This window comes from Amblyomma americanum, chromosome 4 (genome assembly GCF_052857255.1).
Source record: "Amblyomma americanum isolate KBUSLIRL-KWMA chromosome 4, ASM5285725v1, whole genome shotgun sequence".
NCBI classification, from domain to species: Eukaryota; Metazoa; Arthropoda; class Arachnida; order Ixodida; family Ixodidae; genus Amblyomma; species Amblyomma americanum.
The window spans coordinates 122,740,151-122,762,194 of NC_135500.1; the positions used below are offsets into that span (position 1 = coordinate 122,740,151).

A 22,044-nucleotide genomic window follows, 5' to 3' on the forward strand; every position below is an offset into this window, starting at 1 on the left:
GAGTGCATTATCGTTTTGTACCTTGCTGTTGTTTTGTTATTATGATGTTGCTATTTTGTTGTTGCTAAGCCTGCAACAACCATGTTCAGAATTTTTGTATATTTGCAATCCTTGTACCAAGTATTTTGTGTCGGCATGTGCGAATTATTGTTTGTTGTATACTGTAATTTTTACGGTACATGATTTATTTACCTTTTTTCCCTTCTTATTTCCCCCAGAAGATTTTGGTGCGAAACTTTTTTAAAGCCATGTTTAACGTTTGTGCCAAACTGCATGCGGGGCAAGAGCCATCGTCAGGCGTTTCGCTTTTTGCTCTTGCTCCTTTTTCTTCATCAGAAAGAAACAAATAAATCAAATCAAATAAAAAAAATCAAGCTAATCAGGAAGCATATTACACGTAGGCATAGTCTTTTTGCCAACTGCCGCCGCGGTGGCAGAGTGGTTACGGCGCTCGGCTGCTGGCCCAAAAGACGCGGGTTTGATCCAGGCCGCGGCGGTCGAATTTCGATGGAGGCGAAATACTAGAGGCCCGTGTACTTTGCGATGTCGGTGCACGTTAAAGAACCGCAGGTGGTCGAAATTTGCAGAGCCCTTCACTACGGCGTCTCTCATAGCCCGAATTGCTTTCGAACGTTAAACCACCATAAACCAAACCATCTTGGTTTGGTGACACAATGGGTACGAGTTTTACCATTGCCTGATGCTCGGCTTCTCGGATGTGCCAATGCCCTTTTTGGCCAAAGCTGCTCTGGCGCCATAAAAATGTCCTCCTCTAATGAGCTCGAGAGCGCAAGGACAAAAGAACGATTCGGGCTGCTTCATTCAGACAACTTCCTCTCGTCGTGCAGTGCTACAGCTGGTTCCAACGGCCCGCTCTGTTGCTTTTGTTTGCAAGCTTCATAGCCAGGTGCCCCCCCCCCCCCCCCCCCGCCATGACCTTCGGTGAAATCACTCATGTATATCCGCACCTGCAGGAGAGTTTTCAAAACCGGCTTTGTCACATTTAGTCCTCTTCTTCACAGGATATCAAGACAATGAATAAAAAAAAAGTAAGAGAGCGGCCATAATGCAGCTTACGAGAAGTAGAGAATGCTTTCGAAATTTGCCAGGCAGCTTCAGCAGGTGCTTTCGATTTGATGAACATGTATGAGCGAGATTTTTACAGACAAGAATTTTAATAACTTTGCGGTCCCAAATTCACAAGCAGTCTGCTACAGTCACTCTGTAAATAACATATCAATCTGAGGATTGCGTTAGCATGCCTTTGCATTATACTTCACAAAAGAATGGTCGATACCAAACGACTCCCTTAAAAATTGTATTTCCGATACCGAAACAGATACCGGTACAGATACTCAATATACAGTATCGTCGATACTTAAAACACCTGTACAGATACTCAATACAGTATCGTCAATGCTTATAACATTGATATCAACAGTATTAGTGAAGTGTGTGATAAAATATGCTAGATTAAGAAATCTTCGTGATTTCTGAGGAGGTCGCGGGTTAAGCGTTTCGAAACGTTTCAGCTTCTTCGCGGCCATAACGAGTGACATAAGCCCCAGATGTTCTACTATTGTCTGGTGCAGCCTGAGCAGCAGTAGAAGGGGAGGATGGATTAGTAGTAGGGACTGAATGTTCCGTCTCGGAAGTTTCCCCTGACACTCTGCTTACTCTTGGCGGCTCTACAGCTTGCAGTTTTCCTGGAAGCTCAGAGATTTCACACGAGGGGTCGTAGTTCTCCTCTAGTTTTGACCTATACAGGATCAATGCACGCCGCGGTTCCACTCCAGTTCCAGTCCCGGGTCTGTCTTGACGACGTAGGAGCGCGGCCGAGAAGCCCGGCTTTAAAAAGTTGCTCTGACCCGGATATCTTTGACCCTCGCCCGATTTCCGGCTTCCAACTGCGTCAGCTCTCTAGCCGCGTGATGGCTGTCCCAGTTGCGCCGCTGCTTTTCTATAACTGTTTCGTCTCTTCTGACAAAGACAGGTTTCTTGGTTTTGAAGGTTTCAACCGTAATGTTGAGCGCAAACGTCTCTTTAGGAGTAGTTCGGCATGAGTTTTGCCCACGGGACCTGGAGTGTTCCTGTATGCCATCAGCGCCAAGTATGGATCTGCTGGCTTTTCTAACAATCTTCTGATGGTTTTAACTGTGCGCTCCGCTGTGCCGTTAGATCGTGGACTCCTGGTGCTTAGCGTAACGTGTGTGAATCCGTACGGGGTTCAACATTCTTAGAATTCTTGTGACGAAAATTGGCTCCTGTTATCGGTCACAAATGTTTCAAGTATGCCATGCCCTGCAAAAAAGATTTTCAGCTGTATATAACAGCGGTAAAATTGGACAACTCTGAGAAAACAACCTCCGGAAAGCTCGAAAAGAATTCCACAGCCGCGAGATAATGCCTCTGGTTGAAATAAAACAGGTCCGCTCCTAGTTTCCGCCATAGAAAAGAAGGAGACTTCGACAGAATTATTGGTTCTGCAATTTTTACCCTCAGTTTGGTGCACTCTAAGCGGTTATTGACCTCCAAAATTAACTCTGATCTATGCTCTATCCACCAGTCAGATTTGCGAGCTCGAGCGCAACATCTTACGATCCCTTGATGGCCTTCATGCAACGCTCTCAGAACTTCAGCTCTTATCCCCTGAGGGATGACTAGGCGCTGGTCATACGAAAGCACCCCGTCATATTCTGTAAGGTGTGCTCGGTGTGACCAAAGACGCCTCAACCAACTGTTGACATTTTCGAAACACGGCCAACCATGCCTGCACTAGAGCAGTAGCTGCTGGCAAGTAGCATCACCTTGTTGCGCCAACCGCACCTTATCTAGATGGGATGACGACGTAACTTCACTGACGTAGCCTTGAACGGAACTTAAAACCTCATCAGTTTACAACTGGACCCACACCTGACTGGCTTCTTTAAAAGCTGCCCGAGAAAAAGCATCAGCAGTGATGATCTGTTTTGCAGGGACATAGACAATGGTGAAGGAAAACCTCATAAGCCTCATACGAAACGTTTGGATTCTCAGCAGTAACACGTCTTTTGGCGATATTCCTAAGAGAGCAAAGAGGGGCCGGCGATCAGTTTAAAACTCGAATTCAAGCCCTCTTAAGTAACATTCCAGGCGTTCGCCCACCCAAGTAACAGTGAACGCTTCTTTTTCAATTTGCGCGTAGCTCTGCTCAGTTGGCGTCAAGGCACGGGAGGTAAAAGCAACAGGCCGTTTCTGTTCATCTGCCTGCACTTGAAACAGCACTGCTCCAATGCCAAACGACGATGCGTAAGCCGATAAGACTGCGGGAAGCGACGGATCGAACTTTGCAACACACTTTGCTGACGACACTAGCTGTTTCAAAGCAGCAACGCTTTCTCCTGCGGTGGGCCCCAATGCCACTCTTTGCCCTTCACCAGCAGTTCACGGAGCGGCTCAGATAGTTCAGCTAGGTTTGGAACACACCTTCCCAAATAATTGAGCCTGCTGAGAAACCTGCTCACGTCCGGTACCGCTGGCGGCGCATTCATTTTTTTTTTTTGAGTGCTTGTACTTTCTCGGGGTCCGGTTTGATGCTGGTCGAATCAACAACGTATCCTAAAAACTCTACCTTGAAAACGCCAAAAGAGCATTTAGCCCGATTGAGTGTGACACCGGGTGTAGCAAGCTTCCTTAGGACTGCATGCAGGCTTTCATCGTGTTCTCTCTTTAATGAACCAAACAAAAATCAATAGGTCATCTATGAGGTTTACAACTCCGGGCAGACCATCCAAAATTTCGCCCAAGCGCTTCTGAAAATAATCTGGGGCAGAAGTTATCCCAAATGGTAACCGGCAGAAACAGTAGCGACCAAAAGGCGTGAATATGATGCTCCTGCAAGAATGCCCAACACATCACCAACTTTCGGCAACACGAAATCTCCCGCAACAAACTCTGGTTTAGCTGGGTTAAATATACGCACATGCGTACTGTGCCTAACGGCTTGAGCACTTGTACGATGCCCGCCACACCATTTGGTTGGCTCAGCAACTTGTCTAATTACTCCTTCTCGTTCTATTTTGAGTGGTTCGGCTTTCATGGCTTCTCTTAACGGAATTGGAACACGACGAGGTGTGCCTACGGCGAAAGGTGAAGCACCCGCCTTCATCAGAATGGTGTATTCACCTGGCATTGCGCCAAGAGAAGAGAAAAATTGGGGTACATGGTTTCGAATAATTTATCCGACATGACATCGACAAACTTCACCACATCAACGGCCTCAATGGCTAATAGCCCCAAGAGAACAGTATGTACAGGTTCTGCCTCATACAGAATCTGTTGTGTGTCTTGCTGTTGCCAGACAACTTCTGCCTCGAAAGTCCCCTTCAAGGGGAGGCGCTGACCTCCTGACCCCGTTAATACTGTGCATGACGGCTGTAACCGCGAAGGCACTCCGGGAAATTCGAGCGGAACGACCGAGACTTCCGCTCCGGAACCGACCTTAGCAAAAATCGGCTCTCCGTTTATAGTTACTTGAACAAACTTAGCCTTTGAAGCACTAAGCATTCCAGCAAAGTAGCTTTCTGGCTCTGACTGTAGAGCGGAAACGCCTACGTCATGGTTGGAGGGGTTGCTCAGGCAGACCACACGAAGTGTTCTTTGGATCTAAAGCTGTTACACCGCACGGTTCAAGCAGGGCACTTGAACGATGGTACGAGCGTCCACAAAACCGGCATCGCTGCAAGTCCTCCCGACTCTTCTGAACCGGGCATCGCGTAGGTTGGCGAACGTCTCTGTTGCGGTAAGTCGAGGCCCCGTCATCGTCTTTCGAGCTACAGCCCAAACTTCGGACTTCGCCTCGGTGTAGCGTAGTCCTCGGTGTTGTCGCTGAACAGTCTCCTTGAGGCGAACCTTTGCAAGCGCTGTGTCCAAGGTGAGACTGGAATCCATCTGGAGGGACTGACAGTGCGGCATCTGCTAGCCAGACGACGAATCTGTCCCGTACCAGATGAGTCCGGAGGGTGCCAAAATCGCAGCGGTCAGCCAGTACATGTAGAGCGGATACGCACTGGTCGACTGTCTCCCCGGGCTCCTGTTGCCTGCTGTGGAAACAGGCGCTTTCGTACACAGCGTTCTTTGTTGCCACGAAGTGAACAGAAAACTTTCTGTAGACAGTCTCGTAATTTTTCGATTCTTCTTTCGAGAGACCAGAAGTTTAAAAAATTTCTCTGGCGTCCTGCCTACGCTGTACAGCAGCATCCGGACTTTCACTTCTTCTGGCCTTTGGTTCAGACCTGTGGCGTATCGGTAGTCGTCGAACTCCTGAATCCATTCTGGCGACTCTGAATATCCGGTAAAAGTTGAAGTTTCCCGGAGGAGAGCGTGGCAGCCGCACTGCCGGGTGTTCACGTGGGGGTGTCCATTGCGCAATCAGCTGTCAGCCGAGTGCCGCGGCACCGCCCCTACGAACTTGACCCCACTTCTGACACCGTGTTGCGTCAAGGGAATGGCGCGACTCAGGAGCAGACACAGACAAGCCAGTTGACGGATGAGGGGCAAAGAACCGCCGTCCTTATTTCCCGCTTGCATATGCACCGGCATGCGGTGATCCTCTTCCAACGTGCGCCGCCTTGTCACCGTTACGCATCACCGTGGGTGCAAAAGTCAGAATGACAACACAGCCATCACGTCTGCCTCTGCACTGACCGCCGATCCGGACGCTGGCTCTTGCACTTGTGGTACGTGATGCATGCATTACGTTATTTTCTCTCGTTGAACTAATTTCCTCTCGCTGAAGTCTTGAAAACACGAAGGATGATCATAGCTAAACCGTAATAAAAACTTAAAAGGAGGACGCCGACCAATAGAAAAAACAACAAACAACAAAATGACGTTTCGGCTCCCGTACGGGAGCCTTGTTCACAATGAGAAGGATTAAGAAGTGAATCAGGATTAAATACGTTTGAAAAAAGGGCGCACGGAGCGTGCGTATACAGGATTTAGATTTCCAGTGTTGCGTTTGAGGTGCGATTAGTCGTTTGAATGAATAATGATTCGAGGTGAAGGCAACGGAACAGATTTTTTTCAGTTGCCAGCACGTGTGCCCTACCCCAGTCAATATCGTGGCCAGTTGATACGGAGTGTTCGGCGATAGCATTAGAGTACACTTTTTTTGTTTTTAACATCATTACAATATTCTTTTAGGCGTCTTTTAAAATCACCAGTCTCGCCGATGTAGACGCTGTCACAATCCGAACACGGGATGCTGTAAACAACGCCAGGGTACTTTTCTTTGGAGAGAACGTCTTTGACGTTAACCAGCGCATGCTGTAGTTTCCTTGTGGGGACATGGCCAACGTGAACTTGGAATGTGCGCAGAATGCGCGCCAAGGCTTCGCTTATTCCGGGTGTGTAGGGAACAGCGGAACGTTTCAGAGGGGACAACCCGGGAGTCTCCCGTGTCGGGCAAGATAACTGCTTTTCAATGGATGCCACAAAAGCAGCTGGGTACTCGCTGTGCGTTAGTTCTTGCCGTACAGTACCAAAGTCGACTGCCCGATCTTCAGGAAAACTGCATATGCATTCTGCGGGTTTGAACAACGTTGTGGCAACAGATTTTTTTTGACTAGCCGGGTGCACAGATTTGAAGTTAAGGTATCTTCCTGTGTGGGTGGGTTTCCTGTAAACGCTGAATGATAGCTTTCCACTGTTTCGTTTTACCAATACGTCCAGGAAGGGCAACGCGCCATTCATTTCTTCTTCGACGGTGAAATCAATCGCTTCTTCAATGGAATTTAAATGGGACGAAAAGGTCAGCGAAACATCTTTCCGAATGAGGCAGAAGCAGTCACCTACATATCTAAGGAAAATTCTTGGCGGTGATGGAAAAGTTTCAAGGGCACGGCGCTCAACAAATTCCATAGTCAGATTCGCGACATTCACTGAGATAGAGGCGCCCATTGGTGTGCCCTGAAGTTGTCGGTAAAAAGAGCCTTGGAAGACGAAATAAGTGTTGCCCAGGCAGAACTGTAAGAGCCTGCGGAGATCTGGAATGTCAATGGGGGTCCTTTGTGGTAAACAATTGTCAGCTTCAAGGGCAGCAAAACACAGTTGTACGGCGAGGTCAATGGGAACGCATGTGAAAAGCGACTTGACGTCAAACGAAACCATGTGCTCGTCATCGTCCGGTTATACGTCGCTTACCTTCTTGATGAAGTCAGTCGAGTTGCGTACGTGCGTTGAGTCGAGACCGACAAGTGGCCTGAGGATCCGGTGAAGGTAGCTGGATAAACTGTGAAGAGGAGAACGACTGTAGTCTACGATGAGACGAATCGGCATACCAGGTTTGTGCACCTTTGGAAGCCCGTAGAGAGCGGGGGCGGAACCATTCGTCCACAACAGTTTGAAGTAAAGTGCTTTGTGGGAAGGTGGAACGAATTTGAGCACGTCAGGAAGAAGTTTTTGTAAAGCGCGCTTCATCACCTTTGCGGTCGGGTCCTTGTCGAGACGGGAGTAGATGGTGTCATCTTGCAGTAGGCTTTGCATTCTGCTGATGTAGTCATTGCGGTCCAGAAGAACTGTCGTGTTTCCTTTGTCTGCTGGAAGTATAACCAGATCCATGTTACTGCGAAGGCTCCTGACAGCTTCACGCTGTTCAGTGGTCAGTGGGGACGTCTGATGCTGCGGGTGGTACTTGGAGAGGACGCTGACAACACGAGTCCTTGCTTCATCTCGGCGCGAAGGTTCAACCTGGTTAACCGCGTTTTCCACGGAACACACAAGTTTTTTGGCATCCAGGGTAGGTCCAGCTTTAGGCCCAGGTTAAAAACGGAAAGCTCGGCGCTGTTGGGTTTATAAGAAAAAAGGTTATGGACAACCATTAAAGGCGCAGCTTTCTTTGTAGTTGAAGGGAGCGGAAGGAGATGACGTAACTTGTTATTGTGTGCAAGGTCAGCGGACCGAGACAGCATGGTTGCTTTATGATTGGCATGCAGCTGAATGCTAGGAAATTCCTTCGGGTAGCGGAATTCCATGCGGCGGCGGGCGAAAAAGGCTTCATTTTTCAGTGCTCTAAGCTTTTCTTTGCATTCAAGTATCCTGGCTTGGAGGAGCGAACGTTCAGCTTTCGCAATAACGCTTAGCCCGAAACGTAATTTTGTTGTTTTTTGTTTTTTCTTTTGGTCGGCGTCCTCCTTTTAAGTTTTTATTATGACTGTCCCCGAACAGACGAGTTTTCGTCCAACTCTCGACTTCATAGCTAAACCGTGTCTAACCATGTTTAACAGGGCTTTCGCTCCGTATATACTGGGTGAGGTGAATCACAGTCACTTCTTCTCTCATTCCTACCTTCCTCAATTTCCTCACTGCCATGCTGACGTGTCCCTCGAAAAGTGCGACCGTGTTTCCTTTCCCCAGAAAAATTGGCAGTGGCTTAGCACGGATATGCCAGGATGTACGTAGTGAAAGCTAAGATATAGCTTGTTTAGCCATGGTTAATCTTGATTACAAGTCCAGGTTAGTCTGGTTGCCTGGCTAGTTATTGTCAAGTGGTTTGTCATGCAGTTGGTCACGTGAGCAGTCACGTGGTTGGCCACGTGGTGCGGTGCGACCACGGTGGGAATGTGAGCAAAGTGTTATTGCGAGCAAGGCGAAACTGGGAGTTCGTGGCCAAAGTAGCTTTCGCTAAGAAAACTAATTTTTCTGTGATTTTGGTTTATTGGATACAGCGCGCTTTCTGAAAGGGCTTAACTGAATTCGGCCGCACAGAGTTCACCAGTATCCTTACGCTCCACTGCGGGCGTAGCTGGTGTCATTAAAACTTTAACACTCAATATGAAGAAATGGTGACGTTCAAACGATAACTTCTATAAGCAGCGTAACAAAATCTTTTTTCAAGCTAGCGTTCTTCAAGCAAACTGGTCTCCGAGCACTTTACTTCACACGAATAAACTTAAAACTGGTCTGTATGCTCTCCCTTTGTTGCTGCACTATTTACCGGTTGCCTCTACCATTGTCCTGTGCTAGATGGTGCAAGCTCCGTGCGCTTAAAAAAACCGAACAGTTACTTCCTCAGCACTACGTTTAACAGACGTTTCCTGCTGCACATTCTTCCCTAAAGATTAGAAGGAAAACAACAAATACAAGGGCGAAAGGTCTTTATTACGCAAAGCATATCTTGCTAAACTCTGTTTCTTGGACTTTTTTTTTATACGCAACAGCATTTCCCAAAACCGTTGGTCCGTAAGAGCTTCGCGATGCGGACCTGCTTTAGCGAAGCAAGTGAAAAAATGCTCTGCATACAAGTACAGATGAACACGTTCCCATGCTGTGCTTTATGAAGGTGGCTTTTAACGTGAAAGCGCTAAAGCTCCATTTCACCGGAGAAACTGCCGTAGTTGTCGTTGACGTGTCGAAAAATCGGTATTGGTCAATAAACTGGTGACGTAGCACCAGCATGACCTCGCACGGGTAATTCATATACTGCACAACGATCGCACAGAACAACAATGTTGACGTCGCTACTGAATTTATCATTGACCCGCAGAGTCGTCACGGCATTCCGCCACCATTACGTAGTGCCTCTGAACAAATAAAAGCCACTTCGTTTAAAAGAAAACTGGTCGAGAAGGGAGTTGAACCGCTGCTCCCAGAGACGTGAGCCGGGCGCGCTACACCTCGCAAATTGAATAACTCTGTTATTTCCCTCAGCGCAGCGTTCGCCTTGTCGTTTTGAGCAGCCGCCTCACATGTGGGAGGTGCAGGGTACGATCCCCAGTGTCGCCGGGTACCCACCAGTGATACAATGGGTACAAGCATTCCCCTGCCTGCTGCTCGGCTTCTTTTTGGTGGATTGCTTTGGAAATGGGTGTTTATCACCACCTTATGCATTGGCGCTATTTGGCCGAAGCTGCTCTTGCGCCATAAAAACTCATCATCATAAACATTGTTTCCTTTATTACCTTTACAGGCGTGGAATACTGTGCAGTACAAGTACGGTGGTCACTTACGCAACTGCAGTACTCTTAGCTGACAATGAGAAATCCCCCTTCTTCAGTTGTGTTACATTTCAAAACAGCAATACAATTTAATCACTGCAGTCTCCGTCCTCCCTCACATCATAGACTTCTTAACGTTTGTACGACTTGGCTGAAGAGAGGCCTTGTAATAAATAAAAATAAATACAAGGAATAGTAAAACAAACAATAAAATAAGATAAAAAGAGTGCCCATGTCAGCGAAGTAATAGCAAAGAGGACCACAGGCCGCTGAACGGACCCACTGACGCTATCGCCTCATACTCTTAAGGCGGAGAATAAATGTCGCCCGGATTTTTATCAACGCGTAAGAGTGAAGCACAGCCATGTACACTCGAGAATTCTCGAGGTATAGTTGAGAAACTATAGTTTAACTCAAGCATCTTGATAAATACGTCTTGCTGAAGCTTTGCTTCTCCCGATGAGCGGAATGCGTCAGCATATGCGACGCTGCCTGTGCTGCTGACACCACTGACCCGGGTGCGGAATGTGTGCAACCTTTACTGTGGTCGCAAAGTAGACAACAAACGTTGTGAGAGCTTATGAGCAAGAAGGCGAAAGTTGTGTTGGAAACCACCGAAGCTTGAAATAGCCGCATACCCAGCAATTCTGGACAAAAGCATTTGTGAGCTGGAAACCATTTGTCAACGGATTTTTTATATAATGTAAAATTTCACAATAACAATCAAAATATCCGCAGATAACCCGACGGCAGTCTTGTATTTTTTTTCTATTCACATTTTTGTTATCGTCAAATCGTTCCCCATTGGTTTTCTAAGGCAGTCTTAACTGTTCAATGCGCGATTGCTCGAAACACTTTAAAAGAAAGGTTTTACTTTATATAAGAAGAATCTACCATTATCTTCAATATTTCAATAATAGTGTCTTAGAATTTTTCAGTTCTCAAACTTTTCGCCAAAGAAAGCTGAACTTGTGAAGGGGTTTCGTTGACACCATTACGGAGAGCCTGTCTCCTGGTCCCTTCTGTCGTCTGATGTGCATAAGCGCAACACATATTTCATTAATCTGGCAAACAACCGATACAGGAAGGAAGATGACTCACTGGGCCAACGGCACCGACGGCGTCTCTTGCTATTTCTTCCTTTCTTTCAGTGCGCAACCGGCCGAGCGACCGCCACCGGCCAAGAGTCTGGCTCGCAGCAGTATCAAAGTGTGCTACACACTTCTTTTTTTTTAACATCGAGTATCGTTAATGTACTGGATACAATAGAAATGTAGTTTGGGTACCGATTCTCCTATACTTTGATTTTCGACAAAGTATACCTGATATCGATACACAAAGTGTATCGAATGATAGTATCGAAGATGCATGTGTCTTCGATGCTGCCGATGCCTGTTAGAAAGGCATTACATTCTCTCAATTTTCTAACTGTTCTCAGCTGGCCTAGTACGACGGGTTTGCAAAGCCTAACAAGTAGTAAACTATGCTTTCTAGCACGTTCCAGGCCTCTGCACTCAGATATGTTTGCATTTTGTGTAGAATACCAGAGCGGCATACCGACACTAATGCACAGCCAAGAAATATTTTGTCATGCAATGCTTGGAAAACCCGTCATAGAGCCGCGAAGGTGATATCGTTAACTTCTCATGCGTTTACAGGAAAACACATCTGCGTTCGGTACATTGCTTTGCGCATACAGACAAGTGCTGCTGTGACCCAGAATATCTCTCGACAAGCTGTTAATACAAAAAGGGAAAGTTCAAATTCCTCAGAGATATCGAGATTTGAGAGTCACTGCGTCCTTTCTTTCCCTCACAAGCCATATTTCGTATTAATATTTTGACTCAGCCGTTCTTCGTGTCGTATGTCGTAACCAAAAATCAGATATAACTAACACGACCGGATATAATGAAGTGGTTTGACATGTAACCAGAAGTTGCCGAAATGGAGATGCAGTCAAAACAAGCAGCAGCAACTAACGCAATGCTCTCTCATTTCTCCACTGAAGCAGACTTCAGTGCCCTCGAAATGTTTATTAGGCTGGTTTGTTGTCTCTTCATTTCTTTTTTGTTCTTTGTTCTCTTTTACAAAACAACATCTCACTGAAGCAAATACAACTTTAATTCCAAACCTCCACAGACTACATCTCATAAACTGAACATTATACATCGACAAATGTCCCTGGCGCCAAGCCTGCCCTACGCTCTTTCACATTTCGTGGGGATGCGGGGCCAAACTAAACACTCTACAGACGGAAAACACGTTTTTTGAGCGGTGCGAGGCGCTGCTGAGCAGTGATAACATGGAGGATCAACGGGCCCTCATAAACAGGTCCGCAGGACAGCGCAAGCCATTGGAGCCCTGGAATGAGGGCCCCACCCATAAGCTCGCACAACTAACCTTCCTTTTAATAAAGTTTCCTCCTCCTCCTTCTCCTCATATATGCCCCTAAATGGCATAAATGGGCACCGTGTAGTTCTCCACCTTTTAGTCTCTTGTGCTAAGTAGTAGTCTCTTGCGTTAATTCGCGAACCTGCTCAGTCTACGCCGGCGTTGCTCTATGTCCCACTCGAACTGCCGGAAAAGCTCCAGTAAATAAAATTCTTTCTAAATAAAGCGCTCGAATGAAATTCGAAGGAAAATATCCGATTGGACGCTCTTCGTTCAGCTTCACTTTAAGCGTGAGTTTCAGCGTTATTATCGGCGTCAACTTCACCGCCATTTCGGTTATCATGTTCTAATCAGACTTCCGAGAATGGTACATAAAGTCACGTCATTCTTGATACGCTCGTGAAACATGGGTCAGTGCGGACTCGACTGACATGTACGGCAAAGATTTTGGTACTGTTTAGTTGTCTTCGGTCTATTTTAGGCGATATTTTTTACTATATTTTGTGAAGGTTCCCTTCCGTACTACGTTTTCCACGGAGCCCATGATTGGCATTTTCCGAAAAAACATCCACCAGAAGTCTGCGTTCATCTGGTCTGCTCCACTTCTTGGCGTATTCCGCGGTCGCAGTTTTGCTGGTTTTTGCATGTATACCGTCATGCATGCTTACAGTCATGCAAGCGCATGTATACCGTCCACCGAGATACATGCGTTTTCCTGTGCTTACCAAGCCGCGCATTGGCGTGGTGAAGTCATTGTCCCTTCACATTCTGCACCTGCGTCCGTAATTGCAGGTCGGCAATGGCTGCGCATGCCTTGTAGTCGGCTGCCCTCTTCGATAGCTTCTGCTTAATGGGCCGGAAAACCCACACTCAGGAAGGCGAGGGGAGTACAAAATAACATCATTTGATATACTGCTCTGATCGAGTGACTGAACTTCAAGCATAAAAGCAGAACTTCCACCAGCGATAACTCATCCAGATTAAGAATTATATTTTTCCTGTTTGCGCGGCCTCTGTTCGGCAAGCAGGAAAGATAGAAGCAAGCTGAAAAGATTCCAGTCCTGTCCCGACGGCTTGCCTTTCAACTCACCGTCTCGCCGTGGGAAGCACCGCAATTGGTAATGTTCTGGTAATATTAGCGCCTTACGTCTTCTCCCTGATCAAGACCGGAAAAAGCTCGGAAACGGTTCATTATTATATCGAATACCTGCGGGCGGAAAGGTAAAAGAAGTTAAGAATGGTGCTGCACTGTGGGAATAATTTGCACCTCATGCCGGACCGTCGACGTCTCTGCATGCTCGGCGCCTGCCTTGCCGATCTGGCGGCTAAACCTTGACACGGGAACCCTCCTGACACGAGTTCTTCCTTTCTATGCAAGCCATGGCTAGCCGCTAGCGGAGAGAGCCGGCATCACCACAAAAGGCAGCAGCACATATAAGCATAAGTAGCTATAGTTAAGCTAGCTTTAATATAGTTACAGGAAGAGAAGCGAGACTTCGCACAAGATGCAGAAAAATGCTCAGACCAGATGCTCACGCCCTGTCTAAAGTCCCGCGTCCCTTCCTTCAACATGTGTCAACAACTGGACCCTCCTGATTGTCAAAGCAGAACGCTCATGTCTCTCATGTCTGAGTCTACGTGTGGAGTCTTAAGCCCCGACTCGATGGACACGTTAAGCGCACCGGCGGAGCGCCTACGCGCACGGGCATACGCTGGATCTTGTCTGCGCATGCGCAAAGCGCGAGCAGAGCGCACATATTTGTTCTTGTCAGACGCTTGCCGCGCGCGTCGGAAGCGGGGTTTAGTTCACAACAATAGGAGAACCGCGGGGCTCCGGGGGACTTTCTTTTCATGACTTGAAGCTCTTTCAGGTTCTCCACACTTTTCTTCGCGGTTTAAGTTGTCTTTCAGTGCCCCCCCAAATCCCTTTCTTCACGCTTGAAATTCTTTTGGTCGGCTCGAGAAGGGGAACGAGTCAGCACCAGGAGCATAGAGGTGGATGCGTTTTTTCGACGCCCGTTGCGGCGCGGCGCCCAGCGCGCAGGCGCTCCGCACATACGCGAGCATGTGTCCATGGAGTTGCCGCTTTAGGGCCTGCTGTGATAAGAGTCACCTCACGTGGCTGGTGGTGTCAGTTATCAGTCGAGCGAGGAAGCATGCTTTTGCAGCCAACCAGCCCCAACCATAGGAGTGCCAGCTCCTCAGTTTCATTGAACGCATGCGGCAGGAGTGTCCCAAAAAAAAGGGCAGGTTAATGCTTTTCTAGGTATTTGTTTTGAAGCGCCAGAAACTTCTTTTTTTTTTTAACGTTCTCTTAGGAGCAATCCAGTTTGGAGGTACTCATTTCTCTTGAAGACTGTGAATTCATCGCGTACTTATCTTTCCTCGAGATTAAACATTTATATGTTCTGGGCGGTCTGTACTTGGAGCTCATCCGCGACATTAATCCGAAAGCTTTGGGATGAGTGAAAACTTCAGATTAGAAAAGAAATGGACTACTTTTATCTTTAAAGATATAATAGATACTACTATGAGACAGTTTCGGAATTATGCGTTCCTAATATTGGCATTATGTAGGCAGGAAAGACGAGTCTCGTTGCTGTCGCCCATTAAAAATACAAATCTAAACTATTCCCATGCATAGCACCTGCCGTTTGAATTTTTTGTGAATGTTTCATATTAAATGTAGGAAACGACGTCACCTAAAATGAATTTCTACGGGCGTTCGATGCATTGTCACCTGCACTAATTCCTTGCTGTTTAACCTATCAAGCATTAATTACACAAATGTTGTCACTGGGAACCTTTCGGAGATTGTGCTAGAAGTTATTTCTTTGCTTTAGACGAACTTAGAGCTCTTCATATAACATGTGGGGTGTCTTTTTACTTTTGATAGCACACTCACAAAGAACACCTCTCATACCGGCGACCATGTTGGCATGTTCAGCGACATTCCAGTGCAGGCACGCTTTGTTAGTCATAACATCGTTTCTTTATCTGCGTTAATTGCGTCTTGAACATCTTGGACAAAAATATACATTGTTCCGCAATCTCTACAATATTCATCTGACAAACATGGTCAGATCACCAGATTTCCTTCTTTTTTTTTCTATGGCAATCTCCAGTGGAGCCCTGGAAAGGGGGCCCATTCATCGAGGATATATATACAACCAATAAACTTTTCTCTCTTTCTCTGCTCTTACGGCGTCACATCTGCCGATTATTGTAATCCTTGGCAAGAGTTTTCGGCCATATTCCTTTAAAACATAACCGCTAATGTTTTTCGTTGGAAATGTGAATAACTGACTGCCTGGAAAAATACGTATAGCTTTGACTGAAAAAAATTGAATGCAAAGGGTGAGTGGCGCCCTAATTTAGTTAATGCACTTGTTAGAAAACGGCAATATTTTCAAACAACAGCTGCTTTCTATCCTTGAAGTTTTTGTCGAACGAGGAGTCATACACTTGAATGCATTCGTTGCTCTTCTCCACATACCTGTTTACCTGCTGCTGGCTCTTCCACATGCCGCTGCGGTAAATTTGATTTTAAATTTGTGCCTTGCATCTGCAAAGACACATGGAGGCTAACGAAAACTCTTGAACTTTTGAGGGCAGCACAGTGCGCTATGGATAGGAAAATCATAGTGGTATGGTCAAAAGACAGGGAGAGAGAGAGAGAGCAGGTTTGGTCAGGGAACAAGCAGGACTTAATGATGCCGTATTCGATATCAGGAAGAAATGGGCATGTGTAGGGGATGTGATTCGAGGCGAACACATCCGAGTTTTCCTTAAGGCAACGGAGTGTATTCCAAGAGAAAGCAAACGTAGTAGGTGGCTGTCAGAAAGTCTGGAGAGCCAATGAGATTATGAAGTTTGAGGTGATAAGGTGGTCGTAACTGGCAGAGGGCCACTTTAATCAGAGACGTATGAGGGAGATCTTACTCCTCGAGTGGTACTTGTCGGTATGGTATGCAAAGAGCACAATCAAAATTTCATTTTATTGACATCCTGCAGCAGCTTAAATACTTCCGCTGACTGTCAAAGTCATACATTTTCAAGGGAAAGACGTATCTTCTGATAATCAAGGATTCACACTCTGTGGGGCAAAAGCTTCATTATGGTTACCGTATGCTACAGCCCACTTGGGATCGATAACATAGAAAGGCACGTGTTTTATACTTTCTTTCCGACCATTGGTTTTCTTCTGTACAGTTGTCAGGAATTTGACACTGCTCCTAGTTGGCGCCGATATGCCTTGCGGTCTATGTCCCTTCTGTCTGAGAAGTCTCGTTTCATGGCATAACTGATTGCACAGATAACTTAGTATATTTTTCAGCAGGATATAAGATCTAGGCATGATATAAGATCCTACACAAATCAAAGAAATGGGCGTCTCTATGCTTCGGTTCATGTTTGTTCCAAAACTATTAAAAATTTAAGCTATGGGTGTATATGGATAAGTACATTTTGGAAACAGAAACAAGTTTTGGAAGAATATTTACAACTCCAAGCAGTTTTGTTCTGCAGCTACAAATAGGATAGAGACTAGGGCGCTAAAGTACATTACGTGTGGAGAATGCAATTGCATTAGATCAGCGAGTTTTATTACCGACCACAATACTTATTGAAGGCTGGGAGGGGGTGGTGTCTGATAAATAGCACATCATGTGACCTGATCATGTCATAACAGTATAGACAAATCAGAGATTTTTAGAACAGACCCCGAACGCCGCCTCCACCAATCAGGAAATCGTATCACTCTCCACAAGACCGCTTTTTACACGAGATTAGACTTTTGTTTGGGCCAATGTAGGTGGAGAGAGGAGATGGGGGAAAGAAGGGTGATGGGGGAGAGGTGGTGGCTTTAGCAGGTGGCACGTCACGCGACCTGATGATTCCACAACAGTTTCTACCAATCAGCGAATTTTATGAGAGACCACAACGCCAGGTTTTTTTTCTATAATGAGGCTGCTAATTCTGTCTCGTTAAAGCAAGAAAGCTGCCCATCTAAGCTTTGCGGCCGCATTTCTGGCGTTTGCGAGCGCGGCTGTAAAAAGAGACGTGACATCTGTTATGTCAAATGCGCTACAGGAGTTGTGTGCAGCTTACCTCTTCCTTGCGGGTCTTCTTATGTAAGCCAAACTAGCCGTTGCATTAATGACCGGCTACGGGAGCATGAGAACATTTTTGAAAATAACGAAAGAACGTCAAATCTTGTTCAGCATGTTTCTACTTGTGTGAGCAAGTGCCGGGCTAGATTTGAGAACACTAAGATACTAGGCAGGAGCGCTAATGTAAAAGCTTGGCTTGTGCTGGAGGCCTTTCATTTTAAAAGGTTATCTGATCGCTGCGCGAGTGATGGTTCTCTGCAAATTTGTACCGCTGAATGTGCTAATCTTAATTTTTTTGCCGTAATCGAAATGCGGTTGTATGAGGTTTGTGCCTCCACTGTCTTTGCGCATGCTCGTATTTTTTTTCTTCATATTCCGTGTGTCAGACCATATTGATCAGTTGGTAGTGGCGCTCGTGAGTCATCGTATGTGTTTCTTTTCGGTCCTTGTCAAAGTTCTGCGCCCACTTCACTTTTATCATGCAAAGCCAATTTGCCCAAAAACATGCTCTTCTGTCCAATATTTACAGCTTCTCAAAACCATGACCCCATATCTGGTTGTATAATGCTATAAGCCAATGAGTCTACACGTCTGCATTTGTCCCGTTGTATAAGGCTATAAGTATAGTGGTATAACGCAGCGCAGCACAGTTAACGAGGTCCTGAGATGAATCCTTCACGTTTTTCGTATATTTTTTTACCGAAAAAAAAGCAGTTTGTTGTCGTGCAGCACATGACCGCAAAATCAGTGATCTGTACCGCTGCCCCAAACTACTGATAACGAATAATGCAGTGCCGAAGAAATAGCATTCATTTCTAAAATTAAGAATACTCTAGCGGACATTCTCGTTGCTGCGTTTTCGCCGATAGGTATTTATTTATTATTTAGCGAATACGGCCGGCCTGGCAGTATTGGCAGAAAAAAATGTTTTGTAAGCTAAAAGCATTATTTCTTGCGTGAATTGCGCCAGCGTTCTCAAATACGGCTGTTGTCTTAGGGCCTCTATATTTCTGTATACGATATGTGCTCGTTCCATCAAAGATCGGAGGTTATGTGAACTCCTAAGTATTTAAAAGCTTTGAAAACAAAGAGAGGTCCATTGGCTATGCAGTTTACAAATATTAAAGGAATATTTTTACGTGTCACGGTCATTGCTGCGGTATTATTAGAATTCGCATTTATTTGCCACGTGGAGCATCATTTTTTATTGCAGACACAGAATCGCTTAAAAGGAGATGAACTTCAGGGCTGGAATATTCTTGGTAAATTATACAGTCGTCTCCGAATGGTCATCAGAAAAGACGCCATCAGAAAGGACACAGTTAAGTTGCCGAGCTGTTGCTCAGGGACCGTTCGTGCGCGCACCCCGAAGCCGGCAGCTTGGCCCCCTTGGTTTGTGTGTGTTAGCTGTTTGTCGCAGCTCCTCAAGGAGCCGCCATCCCGGCGCCTCCGAAATGGGCTTGTTTTCAGACAAACGCGGCAGATGGCAGCAACAGCGGTTATCCGGCAGTGAGGGGGCCCGTCCTTGAAAGGTCGCGCTCGGGCCGCAAGACGCTGCCGAAGCGCGGATCCCTGGGGTTTCGCGAGGGGGTCGCATGTGAATTTATGGGCCGGACGCCTCGGAGCAGGCAGCACAAGGGAGGAGCGCGACCAGGGCAGTGTGCGCGGTTCGAGCTAGGTGTTCGGTTTCCCTCAGTTCCACTGGCGTTATTAGTGATTTTGTGTCTGTGTGCTCTAACTAAACGGAAATGCGCAACCTCTTCGTGGAATTCGCGCGGTGCCCGCGAGTCAACAACGTGAGCACCGGCGTGCTATTGGCTCCTTCAGTTTGAACGAAATTCTCCTGATTGGCTCTGAGAAGCGCATTTCCTATTGGTTACAAAAACGGTCCCCAGAATGCTGGGCGAAGGATTTAAGGGCGAGTTTATGGCGTGAACGGAAAGATCGGAGGGCAGGTCGCTTGTGAGTGCCCGTGCAATAAAGAGATAGTGTCCCGCAGAAGTTGTCCAGTTTGTCCCGCAACGTGTCGCCAGACCACCGAACCATCAGAAGACTTCAAGGTCAACACCATCAATCTGTCGATCACCAACATCGCGATCGATCATACATCACCACGCTCATCTTTCGAAATTAACTGACACCCTCAACAACTCCAGTTTGACGTGTGTGCGAAAGATGTGCTTCGATCCATGACAGTAGGCCTTCTTGTTATAGTAGAGGTTTAACTTGTGCAATAATTTGTGATGAGACACAGTGCCGAACGCCGTCTCGAAATCAAGACAAACAATGTAAACTTGATCCTGCCTATCTAGTGATAGCGCTAAATTGTGAATAGTTGAATTGTGAATAGTGAATAGCACAAATGATAAAAAAGAGCAGACAAAAAACTAACTTTAAGCTCTGCTGCAAGTTTTTCTTTATAGGCAATCAGGAAAGACCATGACCCCCCCCCCTCCCCCGCACCTTTTTTAGTGATTTGTTGATTTGTTGGCCTTTGCTAACTTTTATTTCCTTTTCTCATCATCTTTTTAAATCGCCATGCTATGGATTATTGCTTGAAATGCGTATTTTGTTACGTGTCTTTTTTATATCGGTATGCTTCTTTTTCTTTATTTTATTTTGCTTATTACTGCTCCATAGTGTATTTTATTTTATTTTGCACTGGACTGTTTCGCTAGCCCCACGGCTATTTTCTAAATATTTTTTCTTATGTACTGCCTCATACGTTCTCAAGTAAAGGGTGCTTTCTCTTGATTTAATGTGAGCTAGTGTAATAAAATCACCAGGATGCGCGCCACGTGAAAAAAAAAATACTTCGCTGGCTTTGGACGCAAAGTGTACCATGTACATTTTACGCCCTTATGATTATCGTCATGCGCTTAAAACAGTGAGGGCAAGCACCGATGAACGTGAGGCAAGTGCAAGCAGTTCCGCTCGAAACGACTACCTTACTATGGCGTGACAGTATTCCTGTTACGCCATGTCAGGCTCACACAGCACACGCTTGATGGTGGCATTACAATCGCGTCAGGCTGTAGGAAAAATATCTGTGCATCTGTGCTCCCGCTCGTTGAAGTTCACAGATGCTTTGTTGCTCTATTCTGGATTTATCATCCCATTGAAGTAGTTTCCTAGGCGTCCAGCTGGATGATTAAATGGCATAAATACTAGCTGAATTAGAATAAATACGGTGCTACCAACTGGCACTAATGTTTTTTATTGCGTGTCCTTTAATTGTCTCAAAGAAAGATAGCATCTGCGGCTGCTTAATTTATAGTTTATGCGGTACTTTTGGTAGGACCATCGCGAAACTGACGTTTTTAGTTATTACTTCATCCCAAGTTTTCAGCAGTGCTTTTTAAAAATGAACCGCTGGACTTATTTAATTTAACCCGATTTGCTTCTTCCCTTCTTATCCTCACCTGCCACTTAGAAGAAACTGGCATGGACGCCAAGAAGCCCTACTTCAATGTGGTCGACGGCATCCAGAGATGTCCCAACCTCGTCGAACAAGTGTTCAGGAAGAACCTCCATTTCAAAGCCCAAGAAGGTGACGTGGTGCAGTGCACCTACGTCGGGTGTGGCACGAAGTGGCTTCACTACATCATCACGCTGATCCTCAGGCGAGGCGAGCCCTTAGCCAATGTGCAGGAGTTTGGCCGCTGTATACGCTCGATCGACCACCACAGCGACCTCGACCAGTGGGTGCCACAGGTGCTGCCTATGCGCCTGTTCATTACGCGAATGCCCCTCAGCCGCGACATGATGAACGCTGATGCGAAATACGTCTGCGTCGCCCGAAACCCCTGGGACGTGTGCGTCTCGTACTTCCACAGGGCCAGAGACTTGAGTGCCTACCGCTTTCAGGACGGCACCTTTCAAGAGTTCTTCGACGCTTTCCTCCAGGAGAGCTTCGGACTGACAGGGTACATAGAGGCCGTGAGCGCTGCATACGCCCTGAAAGACGAATCCAACGTGTTCTTTGTGACTTACGAGGATCTGATCAGGAACACTGGAGCCGTCGTCGTCAAGCTCGCGGCGTTCTTGGGGGAACATTACGGCCGACAGTTGCAACAAGATAAGTCACTTGTCCGCAAGATTGTAGAGCACTCTAGTGCTCAGAGCATGAGGGATATGCTGGCTGTGAAAGCGGTGCAGAAGCCAAGGACGGAGGCCGTCAACGTCAGATCAGGATACCAGGCCGTCAGAAGCGCCAAGGTAGGCGAGTGGAGCAATTTTTTCACGGCGGAGCAGCTTCGGTGCATGGAGGCGAAGATACAAGCAGCTTCGGATGCAGCATGCTTCATGCACCTCTGGGACGACATCAGGGCCGAGACTATCGCCGCCGCTCAGCAGTCGTGAAAGACAAGCAGCTCTCGTGTCCCGGGTTTTCGGTATGAGAATAAAAATGATCGAATAACAGAAAATAAAAGAGCTTGTGCGTCATTACCTGTTTTTTCAGTGCTGTTCCTTCAGTAGTATATTGTTTATTTCATAGTGTTAGGTGCAAGAAAGACGGTTTGTAGAAAACGTCTTGATAACTCGCTCAAAGCTTGTGTGAAGCATAT

The 22,044-nt window shown here is 46.5% G+C and overlaps 1 protein-coding gene across 1 annotated transcript; it reads left to right on the forward strand.

Moving 5' to 3' along the window:
* Positions 1 to 20,920: 20,920 nt before the first annotated feature.
* LOC144129798 (sulfotransferase 1C2-like) lies at positions 20,921 to 21,838 on the forward strand. The gene has a single exon (XM_077663869.1). The coding sequence runs from the start codon at positions 20,921 to 20,923 to the stop codon at positions 21,836 to 21,838; it is 918 nt and encodes a 305-aa protein (XP_077519995.1).
* Positions 21,839 to 22,044: the final 206 nt, after the last annotated feature.

Bases quoted from the DNA above. Each gene is read 5' to 3' on its own strand.
- LOC144129798 (XM_077663869.1), top strand. From the start codon at position 20,921: ATGGACGCCAAGAAGCCCTACTTCAATGTGGTCGACGGCATCCAGAGA.